Source organism: Pristiophorus japonicus, chromosome 1 (genome assembly GCF_044704955.1).
Source record: "Pristiophorus japonicus isolate sPriJap1 chromosome 1, sPriJap1.hap1, whole genome shotgun sequence".
NCBI lineage: Eukaryota > Metazoa > Chordata > Chondrichthyes > Pristiophoridae > Pristiophorus > Pristiophorus japonicus.
In genome coordinates this window covers 69,664,158-69,680,067 of record NC_091977.1, presented here as the reverse complement: position 1 = coordinate 69,680,067, position 15,910 = coordinate 69,664,158, and the positions used below count along the sequence as shown (strand labels likewise).

Below are 15,910 nucleotides of genomic sequence, written 5' to 3'. Positions count from 1 at the left end.
TTGCCTTTTTTTTAAAATCCATGTTGACTTTCATTTATTAGCCCATACTTTTCCAAATGCCAGTTCCTAGGAGTACAAGGAGTGCATTGGCCAAGGGGAACTCTCCCTCCAATTTCTCTATCCATCTCAAGGGAGGTTCTGACTGATAATCAGCATCTCTAAGAAAGGCACTATGGAGTGGGAGGTGGGGGGATCAAAATCAAAAAAATTGCACACCACCACTTTGTGGAGCTTCACTACTCTGAACACTAAGTGGTGCAATCCATCAATACAGCATTTGTTTCAGGAATTATGATAAACAATGCAAAACTACAAAATAAGGTATTGAAAACAAAGTTATTCTGGAAAAAATCTTGCAACTTAATTTTGTCTTGCAAATTACCAAAGGTTGCTCAGTTTATGTTTGTTACTGGTGCCAAACAAGCAGCACCATAGCATTCAGCGCAAATCATCATCACTTCTAGTACTGGATAACAATGGTGAACCATCCATGCATGGATACTTCCAATACTGGCTAAGTGCTGAATTACCGGAGTTTCAATCTGAGATGCAGATTTAAGTTCAGTTTATTTTTTGTAAAGTACTTCACTAGATCATAAAAGTTTTTTCCATGGCTAATATTTTCTACGCTGCATTTTCTACCAGCGTCAAACGTTTTGTGGACATTTTGAACATTTCTCTAAGGGGCAGCCACTCAGCACATATTCAGGGATTAGTGTGGAAAGTTGCAGCACTGGTATAAAAGTTTTAGGATGGTCATAGCACTGAGCATCAGTTCATTCATTACACACTTCATGAATGACATCGAGCATCTGTATACAGTATTAGGATGTGCCCTAACTTTTGAAATGAAAATTTTAAAATTAAAGAAAAAATGTGCAGGAGGCAGGGGACCATTTTCAAAAGGCTGAAGGCTAGAACACCAAAAGGCTGAAGGCTAGTAAGCACATTAGGCATGGAATCCAACCGTACTTACCAATATCAATATTCTCTCTCCCAAGGGCCACCAGGGAAAGAAAAAGAATTTCCCTGTACATACTCCTGTGGAAAAAGAAAACAACTCCAATGACTATACAATTACTGATGAATACAAATCGGTCAAGGTGTATATCCTCAAGTCATCAACATACACTATTTCAAACTGAGGCAATGGCTGCTTCCAGCAGTCATTCACAGGCATTAGAATATACAAATATAATGGCAGGGACAAGATGCCTGGAGTAGCATCACACCTGGGCCTGTAGTCAGTCAGTTATTGGTGGACGATCAGGTCGGAGGGCCTCCTCTTAGGACTGTTCCTGGGCCTGGCCAAGACAGCGGGCGGTCAAGGGGATCGTTCAGCCTGACTGCCTGCCTCTCTCATGGCAACGTTCACGCCAGGATGTCCCTGGAGATGGAGCACAGTGTGTCTACCGGTACGCTCGCGGTCTTCCGCGAGAGGTGGGCACCGAAGGGACTGGAGTGCATCATCACCCCTGGCAACTGAATTTTAATTTGACTGTTTATGGTTCACAAAGTTAAATTTATTTTTCTATTGGTGGAGGATTAGTCATCAGTATAAAAAGGAAGGTTACTGGAATAAAACTATTCTTGTTTTTAACATTTGCATATTTCAGAGTTTCTGACCTTTGTCGCTTGCTTTCAGGACGTTTGCTGGTCTCCTTCAGTAGTAGGCATATGGGTCCAAACACATCATTGGTCTGGATACTTCTCACAATAATATGCAGGGGACTCTTCTCTACCTGTTTATCCGGAGTTAATCCACCAACCAAATCTTTGTCTGTGGATACAGAAGGTTCATTTGCTACTTTAGATACAGAAGCATTCACTTTGATGGCTATTTATGTTGCTGTTTTATGCTCATGTAGTGCACATCTCAAAAAAAAACCCTGATCTGTCAGCAATGTATTTTGTTTTGAGAGGTTAGGTGCACAAAATTTGAAAGTGAGAAACAACTTAAAGTCTATCTCTGCCTTTCCAAAAGTATCAGAATTCACGGAGGAGTTTGGCAACACAGATAGTGAGTTAATCAGAGCAATACAATGGATGTTCAATTCAATTTGTCGGAGACCCAAACCCACATCAGATGATGAAATTCAACAGATAACTGAAAAACAGACAATATTATAGACAGAAACTTTGTTATTAACTTCACTTATCACACTATATTTTTGATTTATAGGAAACCATTGTGGAGTTGTCAGTGTTTATATAATAGATAAGTTGCACCTTTCTTACATTAAAAGTCATGACACAGCTTTCTTAAAGTACTAATTTTTCCATCTACTTAAAATTTGTGCATTTCTTTTGATTGTTTGGATCAGCAGTCGCTCCTGTACAAAAACTGTGATGTTTTTGTCCATTATTTCCTGTGTTCACAGTTCCTTATAGAATATTGTGATCCAACTCTCAGCCACTTATTTGTACATTTCAAGTTTGGGGTTTTGATCCAACCAGCAATAACTAATATTGATCTGTTCAAGTAGAACTTGGATTACAAATGGGCTTACTGCTACTGGGCCCTTGTTGATCAGTATAGCTGAGTAGCAATGATAAAATGAGTGACTTGTACATCAGTATTCTTCTAAATTTAATATTTCTGATGTTGATGGGGAGGTGAGAACACTATATCTACTGCTGTTGCATTAATTTTGTGCTGTTAGGCAAATTACTACAAGTCCACAAATTAAGCAATAAGAGGGACACCAAGTGAATGAAAAACTTTGGTGAAAGAAAAGCCTTTCTATGTAGTCCATTGCAGTCACTTACTCCTGTTTCTCCAACGTATATACAGGGGATCACCAGGCTCTTGATGAAGATTAGTGTTATCCCAAAGTAGCTGTATGTAGACCAATTTGCTGTCTTGTGAAAGACTTGGCTGAGATGTCTAGAAGGGAAAAAAAGTACATGATTTGAGAACTATTTTTCATGTCTTTAAAAATGCACATTTAACAAATGAATTAATAAACTTTTTGTCAATGGAAAAAATACAACAGCTTCTATTCAGTTTATTTGTACAGAGTATTTCAATAACGTGTAAGTTACACTTGAGGCTGCATAAATCATGAGCAACCAAGTTATACAGGGTGGTATAGTCAAAAAGCCTTTGCATTGCAAGTATAGTATGACTACATATAAAAGGACTTCTCTTGTTGCACAGCCCTCAGCAGATTGAGTCACCATTGCAGTACCATTTGTTTGGTTGAAGAGGATGCAGGGGAGTTGGTGTGTATGCGCCTATTACTGGGCTTAACCTTTGCCGTAGGTTGCAGAAGCTTGTGACTTAATGTATATATTTTTATTAAACAGGTTAGTGTAACAGTAGTGAAGTTTTTCCCTATCCTTCCACCCCATTCCCCCCCTCCAAAATTGTGCCCATCTGATGGATGTTTGTGTTAGAGGAATGATACTCTCCTCATTTCAGCCACACACATCAGTAGCAAGCACAGTGAAATACAGAGTAAAGCTCTGTCTACTCTTCCACAATGAGTCTCAACCTCAATGTCAGCAGCATGATACTTTTTCCATTTTCCACTCAAATCATCCTGTGGTCTCTGAGTGAGACTGCCAAATTAGGACGGTTTTATGCGCTAGCAACTGGATGGAGACAAGACCCATGCAGCTAGATGATACTTTCATTTATTCAGTCCGCAAACGTGACCGAGCTTCCGGTTGCATTTCACTTTAATCTCCACCCACTATGACCTCTCTGTCCCCAGCCTCCTACACTGTTCCAATAAAACTCAACATAACTCCAGTTGAACAACTAGCAGGCACCATGAGTTGAATGACCTTCTGTTGCTGTAAATAGAATACAATAAAATAGAGCAGCTCAAACCACACTTGGTCCGTCAGAAAAAACTGTAGTGGCTAAAAATTGTTCAGAGCAAGATTGACCATATCTGCAGTAGGTAATTTTACATTTGTTCAGCCTACATTTATGAAAGCACGACCAATGGGAAACAGAGAACCAAACTTCAGGCCACCTTGGAGCATAGCAGTGGCAAACTCACAGAATGGCTATCGTGCAATATGGAAAAAGGTCACAGTAGCACAGAGTTCGCAAGTAAAGAGAATTTCATTCTGCATTTAACCGTGCTAACCCATTCCCTTACATGAAAATCCTTCACCTTGAACACAAAAGTTCAAAAAAGCCATTAAACCAGCTTGTGAACAACAGATTTGAAGATCAAGTTCAGGACACTCTGGGACATGAGTGAATTGATAAAAACAAAAACAGGCAGATCTTGTGCCAATAGGAGTAAGCCTTACACCAAGGTCCAAATGTCTGTGGGCAACCTGGATGTGTACCAAAGATCATACAAACTTTAAAATCAATATTCCAATTAATTTTCACACATCTTAAGTTTTAAATGCTAACTGATCTTACTATAATGATTTTGAATTTATCCACCAAATAAGTTAAGTGTTAAGAAGTCATTTCCAAACCTACAGATTAATGAAGTTCAAATAGGAGCAACCAGTGTCCGAAAAATATAGGCATAAATAGAACAGAACTGCTTGAAGTTTGTGGGCCCACATGCCAGAACTTGTCAGTAAAATGTGGATCATGGGTTATAGTTCAGACAACCCAACTGTACATACTGCAGAGTGGGGATTAAATCACCTGTTCAAACAGAGTACTTAAAAACAAACGGACAGAAGTAGCACTGGTTCATTCTTTCAAGATTATAGGAATGCACTACAGGGTATTTGTACATGGAAGCTGAGAATTTGAAGAAAGCAATACTACTGCTCTTCACATGTATCTTCAGACTATCTCAATAAAGTTCTCAAAATTTCCCCCAAACAGAAAGAACTTTATTAGAGGTGGCAAGTAAAATAAGTAAACATTGAAACTTTCTGTAATACTTTATCCTTTATCAGACCAATGTACTGTGATGCTACAAGCTCAATCTTTATAGACCTCTTACTACCCAAAATGACATTGTATACACGGTTTGAGTACTTCCGTTTTCTTGTTTTAAAAAAAAAATTATAATCGTGATTAGCATGCACTCCTTTGAACACAAGATGGTTTGGTGTGCTGACAAATTGTGTCCAGTCAAGGTATAATTTATGAATGTTGCCTCTTCAAATACAGTAACCATTAATCTTCTACGTACCTGCATTCCTTTATTACAATGCTCGGAAGTCAGGATGAGACCTGGCAGGTTGCTTGGCAAATCCAGTCTTCTGAAATACCAAACCAGGTTCCAAAAAATGATTGGGTGCTGATTGATAAACGTGGGGCTGTGAATCACCTGATCTCCCTCATTCTCCAGCAGTGACTCCAACTCCTTACGCAGCACTAAAGGACTTAGATATGGTACAGACACAGGCTTTGGATTAGGACTGCTTTCGAGACCCACAGGATCCTGGTGAACAAATATAAAATGGTGAAGGGTGAATTCATAAATTCATTTAAAATATAATTGATAAACGAAATGTGTAGATACTCATTCAAATGAAAAATTGAAACAGAAATCAGTTTCAAGCAATCCTCAAAACATGTCCTATCCTCCTGGGGAAAGGGAAGGAAAAGAGGAGAGGGGGGAGGAAGTTGAGATGGCTTCAAACTGACATACTGGGCAACAAAACATCAAAATCAAGTCCAGTCTTGGCAGAGGAATTGATAAACCAATACATGAGTTAGGCAAGTCAAAGTACTCCAGGAAACAGTTAATAAAGTTGAGCTCATCCAAAACCCTGCTGTCCATTCCCTAACTTGCACCGTCCCATTCACTCATCACCTCTGTGCTCGCTAACCTACATCAGCTCCTGGCCCAGTAATACTTAAGACTTCAAAATTCTCATGCTTGTTTTTAAATCCCTCCATGGTCTCGCCCCTCCCCAACTCTAATCTCCTCAAGCCCTACAACCCTCTTAGAACTCTGTATTCCTCCAACTCTGGCCTCTTGTGCACTCCTCGCATTGTTTGGCCCACCATTGGTGCCTGTGCCCCCCGTTGTCTAGGCCCCAAAGCTCGAATTCCCTCCCTACACCTCTCTGCCTTTCTCTCCTTTAGACCACTCCTTAAAACCAACCTCTTTGACCAAGCTTTTAGTCACTCGTCCCAATATCTCCTGTGGTTAGATGTCAATTTTTGTCTGATTATGCTCCTTGGGATAAGAACATAAGAAAAAGGAACAAGAGTAGGCCATACGGCCGCTCGAGCCTGCTCCGCCATTCAGTAAGATCATGGCTGATCTGATCATGGACTCAGCTCCACTTCCCTGCCCGCTCCCCATAACCCCTTATCCCCCTATCTTTTAAGAAACTGTCTATTTCTATCTTAAATGTATTCAATGTCCCAGCTTCCACAGGTCTCTGGGGCAGAAAATTCCACAGATTTACAACCTTGAGAGAAGTAATTCTTCCTCATCTGTTTTAAATGGGCGGCCCCTTATTCTAAGGTCATGCCCTCTAGTTCTAGTCTCCCCCATCAGTGGGAACATCCTCTCTGCATCCACCTTGTCAAGCCCCCTCATAATCTTATACGTTACGATAAGATCACCTCTTATTCTTCTGAATTCCAATGAGTAGAGGCCCAACCTACTCAACCTTTCCTCATCCCCGGAATCAACCTAGTGAACCTTCTCTGAACTGCCTTCAAAGCAAGTATATCCTTTCGTTAATATGGAAACCAAAGCTGCACGCAGTATTCCAGGTGTGGCCTCACCAATACCTTGTTTAGCTGTAGCAAGACTTCCCTGCTTTTATACTCCATCCCTTTGCAATAAAGGCCAAGATACCATTGTCCTTGTACCTGCATACCATCCTTTTGTGTTTCATGCACGAGTACCCCCAGGTCCCGCTGTACTGCGGCACTTTGCAATCTTTCTCCATTTAAATAATAACTTGCTCTTTGATTTTTTTTCTGCCAAAGTGCATGACCTCACACTTTCCAACATTATACTCCATCTGCCCAATTTTTGCCCACTCACTTAGCCTGTCTATGTCCTTTTGCAGATTTTGTGTCCTCCTCACACATTGCTTTTCCTCCCATCTTTGTATCGTCAGCAAACTTGGCTATGTTACACTCAGTCCCTTCTTCCAAGTCGTTTATATAGATTGTAAATAGTTGGGGTCCCAGCACTGATCCCTGCGGCACCCTACTAGTTACTGGTTGCCAACCAGAGAATGAACCATTTATCCTGACTCTCTGTTCTCTGTTAGTTAGTCAATCCTCTATCCATGCTAATACATTACCCTCAACCCCGTGAACTTTTATCTTGTGCAGTGACCATTTATGTGGCACCTTGTCAAATGCCTTCTGGAAGTCCAAATACACCACATCCACTGGTTCCCCTTTATCTATCCTGTTCGTTACATCCTCAAAGAATTCCAGCAAATTTGTCAAACATGACTTCCCTTCATAAATCCATGCCGACTCTGCCTGACCGAATTTTGCTTTTCCAAATGTCCTGCTGCTGCTTCTTTAATAATGGACTCCAACATTTTCCCAACCACAGATGTTAAGCTAACTGGTCTATCGTTTCCTGCTTTTTGCCTGCTTCCTTTTTTTAAATAGGTGCATTACATTTGCAGTTTTCCACTCTGCTGGGACCTCCCCAGAATCCAGGGAATTTTGGTAAATTACCGTGTTAAATAAGTTATATAAATCAAGTTGTTAATGATTACCTCGACAGCATGGCTCATTAATGGGATCTGAAGGGATAAACCAGTCACTGGGAGTCTCCTCACATGGCTCCAAATCAGCCTGAAATCTAATGCTGTAACAGAAAGAGTGATCCTGGCTAGACAAGCAGTGGGAAATGTACCAGTGCTGGTAAGTGGAGCAATTTCAGCTGGTTCCTGTACCTAAATCGGTCAACTTCAGTTAGTGGGGCGTGTCAAACAGTGTGCGCGCACTCAGGCAAACATCAACCTTAGCAGTCTGATTTGGAGAATCAAACAGTGATGGGTTTCTACACAAGGCAGACATCTGACTGATGAAACTAAGTCCTCAAGACAAAATAAACCTAAATGACTGTTGCAATATTTATCCCATTTACAGACCAATACTATAAGCAGTAATAAAGAGAAACATGGAATTTGTCCTCCAAAACCTATTTGTATTTTATTTTACTGCCCAAGCAAGAGGATATAAAAGATGCACAGGACTGATCTGTTGATCAGGGAGTATTTATCTGAACATACCTCAAACTTTCTTATATAGCACATTCACTTACTTTTATATAATTGATTTAGAAAGACCCGAGGATTACAAAAAAAACATTTTGTTTGTGGGATGTAGGTGATATTGGCAAGGCCATATTATCCAGTGCCAATTGCCTAAAAATGTGGTGGGCATTTCTTGAAGCAACTTTGTGTAACTGAGTGACTTGCTATAGCATGTCTGAAGGCATCAACCACTTCGTGTGAGATTGGAGTCACATGTATGCCAGCTTCTTCTCTCAAGGATGTAAATGATCAAGCTGATTATTTACTCCTGGTGAAATTTCACAATTTTCCATGATGGGATTTGAACACAACTGTATCCAACAAGCAGTGTGTTAATTTCACTCAATTTTTTATTTTATTTTTTATTAGTTATAATAGAAATAAAAAGGAAGTTCCAGTGCATGATCACCCCACAATTGTGCTAACTGTCTCAGTTAAAAAAATATATAAGATAACAGAAAAACCAACATGACCGTTTAGAAATCCACTAGGTGGCGCTTATGTCAAAAAAACTAAACTGATCTGTATAAGTCACATAAAAACAGGCAATTTTAGAAAAGTGAAAAGGCTGTTTGGTTTAATTAACCCATCCCATTTTGGTTGATCTGAACATCATCTTCCTTCTCAACACATTCTTCAATCCTGTTTCTTCAGAAGCACTTGTTACCTGTGGTAACTTTATTCCATTTATATCTATTACTTTTTGATAAATAGTTCAAACTCAGCTTTCTAAATATAAAATCACCTCCACACTGCTGGGAGGTGCTCAAAGTAGCAGACAAGTTGGCAATCAACCGGCTCAATCCATTTTCCAACATGAAGAAAATCATTTATATACTCGCAGAATTAATGTAGTGTACTTAGAGAACCCAAGTTTCAAGTGGGGATTTCGATCGAATGTCAAATGATCTACACTGTTTTTATATTTCAATATTATGCCTTCAGAGCACAAATTTGTGGCAGTACTAAAGCCAAAAGTTAATTTTTCCAAACTTAATCATTCTATTACATCAATTCATTTCAGATCGGGCTGCATTAGCTACTTACCACACTTTCCTGCAGACTATTTGGGAGGCTGGTTGTTGAAATACCATGTGTAGGCCGCTGAGTCACATCCAAGTTTTGCAATGGACCTCCTATACTGTAACTTCGGATCAAAGAAGCTGTCCGTTTAGTGGTTTCATAATTTCCATTGTCTAGCAACTCCTCAGAGTCCTTGGATAAAGCACTGGTCCAAAAGGGGGAAAAAAATAAATGCCTTCCATAAAAATCATAGAATCGTATAGCACAGAAGGGGGCCATTCTGCCCATTGAACCAGCGCCAGCTCTTTCGAAGAGCAATCCAGTTAGTCCCATTCCCTGCTCCTTCCCCATATCCCTGCAATTTTTTCTCCTTTAAGTATTTATCCAATTCCCTTTTGAAAGCTACTATTGAATCTGTGTTTACTACTCCATCAGGAAGTGCATTCCAAATCTTAACCACTCGTAATAAAGGCCTGATGGATCCAGCCCTTCTCGCCTCCTTTGCCCGACATACATCTTATTTGCATACGCTGTTCCAAACCTTACCTTGTTATACGTAAACTTTTAGTTTGCTCAAACCTTCAAAATAAATGCATTTTCTTCCTCCTCTAGATCTTCCTATGCCATACATCATGCATTTGCTGAGAGTGCAGATAGAGCTCCCAAGCCTCCAACAATGCTTGTATAAAATTGGTCACTTGGAAATGGGCGAAAGTGGGAGTGAGGTACATTTGAAACCTCAAAGTCTCAGTCGTCGGCTGTGATAGGACACAGATTTGTGCTTTAAACCTTTCCCCAGGTGACGACACAAAGCATGGGAGTGAAAAATTAAAAATAATAGCCAGGCTCCCTCTGGGCTGCTCTCACGCACTTTAAAAAAAGTTTCAGATGGGAGCAAAGACACTTGCTTTGGAACAGTGTGTTTCAAGAAGGAAATACATTTGGCAAACAAAACATTATTAATAGACAATCAAAGAAACATGAAGGAAATGGATGCCATTTGAATATTACAGAAACTTTACCTTTTATCTTCAGAAGATGTCTCCTTTTGGGTTACTGTAGGAACTGGTGAATCTGCCAAATTTATTAGATTCGATGCGGCAGGAATATAGTCAGCTTTCTGCACCACATGCTCTGCTGCTGTGGTTATATTGTTGCTGTGCAAACTGTCTCCAGACACACTGGATTTCAAGAAAAAACTGAGGAAAACAGATTGCCAGACTTCAATTCAAGTACTGATCATAAAAGCGCAGACAGCAAATTATGATAAAAATAAATCTGCATTACTACCAAAAGGTTATTTTAAAAAGACAAGCAGTTTTATCTCAAGTCAATATTAATTTTGCTGTACTATGTTTCACTGTCACTTAAAACAATAGTAACAGGAAGGTCTAATGAGCAATGCCCGGAATTTGAGGTGGGTAATAACGAACGAACAGCGTTTGCCATTAATACCCCTTTGAAACTGATCGCAACTTCATGATTTAGCACATGCGCATCCTAACACGGAAATCCTGATGTTGCGCCAAGTCATCCACTACTCCGACACGAGCTGCCCTCCCCACGCACACCCGCAACCAGTGTAATCAGGGAAATCAGTGAAACTTGCAAAAACGTAGTCTTTTCCGCGGTAATAGCGCTGTTAAAATACCCCATTAAGTGTTAGACCTTGTTAGATTTGGTGTAACTGGGGTTTTAACAATATAATGACTGCTAATTAAATGTTATCATAGAAATCATAGAATCATAGAAATTTACAGCACGGAAGGAGGCCATTTCGGCCCATCGTGTCCGCGCCGGCCGACCAAGAGCTAGCCAGCCTAATCCCACTTTCCAGCTCTTGGTCCATAGCCCTGTAGGTTACGGCACTTTAAGTGCACATCCAAGTATTTTTTAAATGTAGTGAGGGTTTCTCCCTCTATCACCCATTCAGGCAGTGAGTTCAAGACTCGCACCACCCTCTGGGTGAAGAAATTTTCCCTCATATCTCCTCCACACCTCTCAATTACTTTAAATCTATGCCCCCCCGCCCCCACAAACTTCTTCACTTCTTGGTTCTCTGTCTGAGAATTCTGCATTGTGATTGGCTGCTTAGACAGCTGGTCAACGTCACAACAGCTCGCACTAGAAATTCCCCTCTATCTTCACCGATGAGAAAGGCAAACTTCCTGCCAGAAATCGCAAGATCTTTGTGGGCAGCTGCGAACGCCTTTGCTTCGCCGCTAACCGCAAATTCCGGGCCATGATACATCCAAACAGACTAACCAATTTACCATTTATTCTTCCACATATTTTCAGGACACCAAACCACAGCAAGCTCCTGATACTAATTGAGCAGGGAGGGAGAATATACAAAGCAGATGCCAGGGCAAGTCCACCCAATCTACTCTCCTACATCTCTTACCTGCTGCATTTACGAAAGGCTTGGAAAGAAATAATCATATTCTTAAATATCAGAAAGCAGAGTACCAAACATAAGATTTTATAATCTGGAGCAAAAAACACACAATTCAGTACCTTCCAGTATCTCGTAGGTCCTTAAACTCAATGTTTAGAACTGGCAAAAAAGTATTTTTACAAAATGGACAAGTGGTATTAAGGTTAGAATCATCTGCACTCCAGCCAGACATAATCTCCTCATCATAAACTAATGCTTCACAGACACGACACTGAGAACAGCTGGACATCAATACCTTTGGGGCAGAAAAAAGTACAATGACAGATTAATCAAATAATATCTCAATGTGTCTGTTATGTTGTGTTAGAGAATTTTTTTTAATAAATTCGGATTTAGTCAAGCAAATGATAAATCAAACAAGGTGCTCTTTTTGATTGGCCTTAATCAAAAAAATTATATCGTACAGGGGTATCACAAAATAATTGAAATACGACAGGTCTAAGGGATGCACATTTAAGCTGCAGTTGCAGCTCCGTGGAAGCAAAATTACGACTGAACTCATTTCAAACTAAAGCTAATGTTTTTAAGTAAATCATTTAGTCCACAGTACCTCAGCTGGTTGACAAGGAAGGAATGTCACTGAAGGTATCAGATAATTATGAACGGCTAGATAAATGCTTTCTCCAGCTGAATTACTGTGACTCACTTGAAGTCACAGCCATATAAATTACCCTTGGGTATAATTTCTACTGCAACATTCTTAAGTAGATGACATAGCAAAAAAATGAGGGATAGATAATGGCATCCGCACCAAAAACAATAAATGAATCTGACAATCCAATCACAATCTAGGGTTGACTATGCCATTAACTGATGTTCATGGTGTATAAACTATGAATCAGACACCTGGGAGTCCCTGGCCAAAGACCACCCTAAGTGGAGGAAGCGCATTCGGGAGGGCGCTGAGCACCTCGAGTCTCATCGCCGAGAGCATGCAGAAACCAAGCGCAGGCAGCGAAAGAGCGTGCGGCAAACCTGTCCCACCCACCCTTTCCCTCAACGACTGTCTGTCCCACCTGTGACAGGAATTGTGGTTCTCGTATTGGACTGTTCAGTCACCCAAGAACTCATTTTTAGAGTGAAGCAAGTCTTCCTCGATTCTGAGGGACTGCCTATGAGGATGATGATGATGGTAGATACACAGGTTGTTTAAAAAGAGCATTTTAGCATAAAGAGCAGAGTTTAAAACAGGAACAGGGTGTTAAAATTGACAATAAAATAGATTCTCATTGTTTATTTATATCATATTTTCCTTTTTATTTTAATCACCTGGCCTGACATCTGCAGCCAAAAGTTCACACCCCGTTTCCAAGACAGCAACATGTAGACATTAACAAACACCAAATATTCTTGACACGATTCTATTCTACGATTTTACTTTCTACTTGCAGGGAGATGCCACAGTCTCTGCTCATTGCTGAGCTGAGCGGAAATTGAACCTATGTATGCCAATCTCCATGGCAGTTTTTAAAACGTTAATTTTAACAAGTTGGAGTCGGCAACATGATTTCAGAAAAATGTTTTGATTTAGAACTAAGTGTTTCATACCAAATTAAATTTAAAAGCTCCCAACCAATCAAAATTCTCAATTCGTAAGTTAATGTGTTATGTTAATTGCACAGCATTTGCTCCCTATGCATGATTAACAACCAAATATAATGCAGGTCAACCATGTACACCGGATCAAACAATGCTAAAATGAGAGAATCGTCCTTTGTAAAGTGTCAGCTTGATTCAGTTGCTGGCACTCTCACTTCTGAGTCAGAGGTTGTGGGTTCAAGTATAACATTTGAACATAAAATCTAGGCTGATAATTCAGTTTAAGACTGAAGGAGTGCTGGAGGTGCCATCTTTCAGATGAGACTTTAAACCCAGGCCTCATCTGCCTATTCAGGTGGATGCAAATATGAGCTTCTACATAATATTTCAAGAGTTTTTGTCTTATAAAAACAGGCAAAATGTTCAATTCAACTTTATGGTTTATAGTTTTAAGAATAATCCCCTTGCCTTTTACACTAGCAAGTATAATTTTCTTACCTCCATTGCACAATTCTGGAAGATACTTGATGTACTGGCACAATGGGAGAATCCATGGTCTGATTTCTCAGGCTCATTATCCTTACCTAATTTAGACGAATGTGCAGCACCTAGTATATAGTATTAAGATGTATTACAAAATCATCATTCATAAAAAATTCACTCATTTCAAAGCAACATTAATATATAGGGAAGAGTAACTTTTTAAAGATAAGGCTATACCCCATATATGTATAAAATATTTTACATAAATCAGTGATGAGAGACTAGCTTGCATAGCAAGTTATAATACGGTCATGTCTCCCAGACAATTGGCCCTGGACTGATGGGACCCATTAGAGCTCAGTTTTATGGCAACAAGTGAAATCAGTTCTGGTAATCTTTGTTCAGATCTCAGCAGACAAATGCTACAAAGCTTCCTTTAATATGGTACTACTGAATCATTTTAAAAAGGGATTTACAATAAAGGACAGTTTGTGGGGAGCTAGAATGTCATTAATACTGTAGGGTTTAAAATTAGGACTGTGTGGTATTATGATAAAACTGGGAGATATTACTGACATAGGCAACAAGTAAAGTATGACCGACGAGAGACCACAATATTAGCAATTACTGAATACAAGTATGGATGGATGACAGTCCCGACTCTGCACCTGGGCAGGACCGAAACCAATGTCCGAGGGGAGTGTTTGTTAGTGCTGTTGGGGAGGGGTTAAACTAATATGGCAGGGGGATGTGAACCTATGCAGGGAGACAGAGGTAAATAAAATGGGGGCAGAAGCAAAAGATAGAAAGAAGAAAAGTAAACGAGGACGAGAGAAACCCAAGGCAAAAATAAATGCTTGACAAATCTTCTAGAATTGTTTGAGAATGTAACTAGTAGAGTGAACAAGGGAGAACCAGTAGATGTGGTATATTTGGACTTTCAAAAGACTTTTGAAAGGTCCCACACAAGAGATTGGTGTGTAAAATCAAAGCACATGGTATTGGGGGCAATATACGGACGTGGATAGAGAACTGGTTGGCAGACAGGAAACAGAGTCGGGATAAACGGGTCCTTTTCAAAATGGCAGGCAGTGACTAGTGGGGTGCCGCAGGGTTCAGTGTTGGAACCCCAGCTATTTACAATATACATCAATGATTTAGATGAAGGAATTGAGTGCAATATCTCCAAGTTTGCAGATGACACTAAGCTGGGTGGTGGTGTGAGCTGTGAGGGGAATGCTATGAGGCTGCAGGGTGACTTGGACAGGTTAGATGAGTGGGCAAATGCATGGCAGATGCAATATAATGTGGATAAATGTGAGGTTATCCACTTTGGGAGCAAAAACAAGAAGGCAGATTATCAAAATGGCGGCAGATTAGGAAAAGGGGAGGTGCAACGAGACCTGGGTGTCATGGTACATCAGTCATTGAAAGTTGTCATACAGGTACAGCAGGCGGTGAAGGCGGCAAATGGCATGTTGGCCTTCATAGCTAGGGGATTTGAGTATCGGAGCAGGGAAGTCTTACTGCAGTTGTACAGGGTCTTGGTGAGGCCTCACCTGGAATATTGTGTTCAGTTTTGGTCTCCTAATCTGGTGGAAGGATGTTCTTGCTATTGAGGGAGTGTTGTGAAGGTTCACCAGACTGATTCCCGGGATGGCGGGACTGACATAGGAGGAGAGACTGGATCGACTGGGCCTGTATTCACTGGAATTTAGAAGAATTAGAGGGCATCTCACAGAAACATATAAAATTCTGATGGGATTGGACAGGTTAGAGGCAGGAAGAATGTTCCCGATACTGGGGAAGTCCAGAACCAGAGGTCACAGTCTAAGGATAAGTGGTAAGCTATTTAGGACCGAGATGAGGAGAAACTTCTTCAGCCAGAGTTGTTAACCTGTGGAATTCTCTACTGCAGAACGTTGTTGAGGCCAGTTCGTTAAGACATATTCAAGAGGGAGTTAGATAGGGCCCTTACAGCTAAAGGGATCAAGAGGTATGGAGAGAAAGCAGGAAAGGGGTATTGAGGTGAATGATCAGCCATAATCTTATTGAATGGTAGTGCAGGCTCAAGGGGCCGAATGGCCTACTCCTGCACCTATTTTCTATGTTTCTATGTTTCTAACACAGTAATTGGTTTCTTTTAAAACATTAAATACAATTTTGACTATAATTACTGTTTTAGTGAAGCACAGGAGATATCAAAGATATATAAACATA

General features: G+C 40.3%; 1 protein-coding gene across 9 annotated transcripts in view; it reads right to left on the bottom strand.

Annotated features, from left to right (window-relative positions):
• dennd4c (DENN/MADD domain containing 4C) overlaps positions 1-15,910 on the bottom strand; it is a 234,982-nt gene that overhangs the window by 2,341 nt on the left and 216,731 nt on the right. For all 9 annotated transcript variants that reach the window (XM_070880881.1, XM_070880910.1, XM_070880927.1 and 6 more), the window contains 8 exons: positions 13,706-13,815; positions 11,728-11,903; positions 10,233-10,409; positions 9,235-9,415; positions 5,127-5,378; positions 2,770-2,887; positions 1,627-1,780; positions 977-1,041 (listed from right to left, as the gene is read on the bottom strand). In XM_070880881.1, the coding sequence (XP_070736982.1) occupies positions 977-1,041; positions 1,627-1,780; positions 2,770-2,887; positions 5,127-5,378; positions 9,235-9,415; positions 10,233-10,409; positions 11,728-11,903; positions 13,706-13,815 (1,233 nt within the window). The remainder of the gene's footprint in view (positions 1-976; positions 1,042-1,626; positions 1,781-2,769; positions 2,888-5,126; positions 5,379-9,234; positions 9,416-10,232; positions 10,410-11,727; positions 11,904-13,705; positions 13,816-15,910) is intronic.